Consider the following 2,970-nt stretch of genomic DNA (forward strand, 5'->3'; position numbering starts at 1 on the left):
GCCCCCCGAACGGAGCCCAGTGGGAGGAGAGGTTCAGGTATGGGGCAGGTAGGGGGTTGCAAAGAGCCCAGAGGAGGGGAGCCCCAGCCTCAGGAACTCTCAGGTTGATGAGGGAGGTGCTTGGGAGTGAAAATCTTTGTGGGTGGGCTATTAGAGAAGCGGGGTGCTGGCCTGACCCTTGGCCACTCAGGAAAGATGGGATAGTGCAGGACTGCATCCAGGGATTTTCCCACAGCTGCTGAGAGGACCACACTGGGAGGATGAGAAAGTTCAGGCAGAGGGTTGTGCCCCTGCACGTTTTGTCCAAGCATGTGTGGCAGGACCCAGGCTGTGCTGAGATGGGGTGCAGCCCTGAGGGATGCAGATGGGGTTCCTGTGCTCCCCAAGCCTGTGAGCTCACAGGGGAAGCAGAAACCCAAATAGGAAACAGCAGATGTCACTCATTCATTTATTCATTCTTGCCACTTGTATATTTGTTAAGTGCCCATTGTATGCCAGGGCTTTCCCCGTGGCGCTAGTGGTAAAGAACCTGCCTGCCAATGCAGAAGACATAAGAGATACAGGTTCGATCCCTGGGTCCAGAAGATCCCCTGGAGAAGGGCATGGCAACCTACTCCAGTATTCTTACCTGGAGAATCCCATAGATAGAGGATCTTGGTGGGCTACGGTCCACAGGGTTGCAAAGAGTCAGACACGATTGAAGTGACTTAGTGTGCACGCACATGTGTGCTAGGTGCTGGGGATAAGGAGACGACTACTTTCAAGGAGCTGAAAATGTAGTAGGAGAATAATACTAACATCTGTGTTTATCAGGCACTTACTTTGTGGCAAGAACAACCCCAAATGCTTTCTATGTATTAATTTTTATAATTTTGCAACAAGTCCAGAAGGTGGATACAGTAATTATTCCCATTTTACAGATGAGGACCCTAAGGCTCAGTGTGGTTAAGTAATCTGTCCCAGGCCATACCCAGTGTGTAAACCAGAAACAGGAGGCAGGTGCTAAATGCTGTTCTGCAGGAGACCCTGAGAGGGCAGGAAGTCCTTCCCATGGGAGGGGGCTTTTCACTGGAGTCTTGCATTTCCCTGGCCAGTGAGAGGGCATTCCAGGGAGAAACATCATGTACCAATGCCTGGAGGTATGTGTTTGGTGTTGCTCAGCTGGGTCCAGGCCTGAGAGTAGCAAGCAGAGCTGAAGCTGAAAGGTTGGCAGGCACAGAGGTTTGGGGTTGTGGGGAATCACTGGGGGATCAAAGGAAGAACTGGGGGCAGGGAGAGCCTGGTGGGCAGGGTCAGACTCTTGCAATAGTACTAACTACTCTCTCTTGATGGAGGAAGGATGAAGATCTGTGCCAGGGCGGAGCTGAGGGGTGGGCGGGAAAGTGGTGGATTAGAGTAGCGATTCTCAAACTTGAATGTGCACGTGAAATCACCCAGGATCTGCTGGCATGTGGATTCTGACTCAGCAGCTCGGGGTGGGGCCTGAGCTTCTGCATTTCCAACAAGCTCCCAGGTGCTTCCAGTGCTGTTGTTCCCTGGACCAGGCTTTGAGTAGAAGGGATGAGTGCTGTAAGCGGAAGAGTGACAGGGCTTGGGGCTGGATTGCACAGGGACGTAGGAGAGGAGGAGGGGCCTGTGTCCCTTCCCTGAGATTTCCCCTCTCCTCCTCCCTGGAGGAGGAAGCCAGGTTTACCCTAACCTTGGAGTCAGATGTGGCGCACAGACTCCAGGGTTATGGGTCCCCTGACCCCCAGCCCCTTGGCTGCCCGCAGATGAGCTGACAGTGCCCCGATACCGCACCGAGAAGCCCTCCAAGTCCCCACCGCCACCCCCTCCCCGCCGGAGCTTCCCCTCCTCCCATGGCCTGACCACCACACGCACTGGAGAGGTCGTGGTCACCAGCAAGAAGGATTCGGCCTTCATCAAGGTACCACCCCCCACCTTGGGTAGGGGACAGGTACATGGGGTTGAGTGGGAGGGATGCCTGAGAGGACCTCTGGAGACCCCCTGGAGTGTTCCCCTCCCTCAGAGGAAGTGGAAGGAAAAAAGGAGGCTGGCTGCTGGGGACTCTGCTTCTGGCTTGTGCTTCCTCCATGGGAAGGGGCCTGGTAGATGATGTGGAGCTGGGCGGGCAGGTGGGAGATGGTCTGGAAGGGATAGGACCTAAGAGGTGAGCTGGCTGGAGGCAGACAGAGCCTGGTCTAATGAGGCCCGGGCCTTGCAGAAGGCCGAATCCGAGGAGCTGGAGGTGCAGAAGCCCCAGGTGAAGCTGCGCCGGACTGTGTCCGAGGTGGCCCGCCCGGCCTCCACGCCCCCAATCATGGCCTCTGCCATCAAGGATGAGGACGATGAGGACCGCATCATCGCAGAGCTGGAGGTGGGTCAGGGGTCCCCAGGTCATCAGCCAGGAGCCCCCCTTTTCCCCACCATGTGGATCTCAGGGTGGGGTGCTCAGGCTAGGATGAGGGGCTGGATTCCCGGCTCCCCACTGAGGCTGGTTCCGGACTCTGTCCTTCTTGCCCCAGTTTCTTCTTCACTGTAATGGGGGAGGGGGTGTAAGTCCCTCCCTGCATGTTTGAGTTTTTTATTGCAATCTCTGAGACCCCCGACTGCCCTGACGCCTCCTCTGCTCTGCGACCCCATCCCCTAGTATTCTGAGAACGAAGCTCTAACATCCTCCATCCATGTGCCTTGAGCCCCTCTCAGCGCTGTAAGTCCCCAGACTCAAGTGTTCTCAGCGCCCCTCCCCGAGAGGCTGGAGACCTGGACCACCAGGGCCTCTGGGAAGAGATAACTCGCAGGGCAGAGTGACCAGTGGCCATGATGAGGGGTCAAGGAGTGAGGCTAGGGTCCCTGTGCCCGCCCAGGCCACCCCTCCTTCCTGTACCCCCTCCTCCAAACCTGCCCCCACCTTCTGCTCCCCAGGTGTTTGAGAGAAGCTCAGTGTCTCCCCTCCCCCCCACGCCCCGC

The 2,970-nt window shown here is 56.9% G+C and overlaps 1 protein-coding gene across 1 annotated transcript in view; it reads left to right on the forward strand.

Annotated features, from left to right (window-relative positions):
- The window catches only part of SRCIN1 (SRC kinase signaling inhibitor 1), a 45,187-nt gene that overhangs the window by 29,289 nt on the left and 12,928 nt on the right, over window positions 1-2,970 (forward strand). Inside the window, exons 20-22 of the mRNA XM_010843137.1 lie at window positions 1-37; window positions 1,773-1,927; window positions 2,225-2,377. The exon at window positions 1-37 is cut by the window's left edge and continues 12 nt beyond it. Coding sequence (XP_010841439.1) covers window positions 1-37; window positions 1,773-1,927; window positions 2,225-2,377 — 345 coding nt within the window. The remainder of the gene's footprint in view (window positions 38-1,772; window positions 1,928-2,224; window positions 2,378-2,970) is intronic.

This window comes from Bison bison, unplaced genomic scaffold (assembly GCF_000754665.1).
Source record: "Bison bison bison isolate TAMUID 2011002044 unplaced genomic scaffold, Bison_UMD1.0 scf7180017864180, whole genome shotgun sequence".
Lineage (NCBI taxonomy): Eukaryota > Metazoa > Chordata > Mammalia > Artiodactyla > Bovidae > Bison > Bison bison.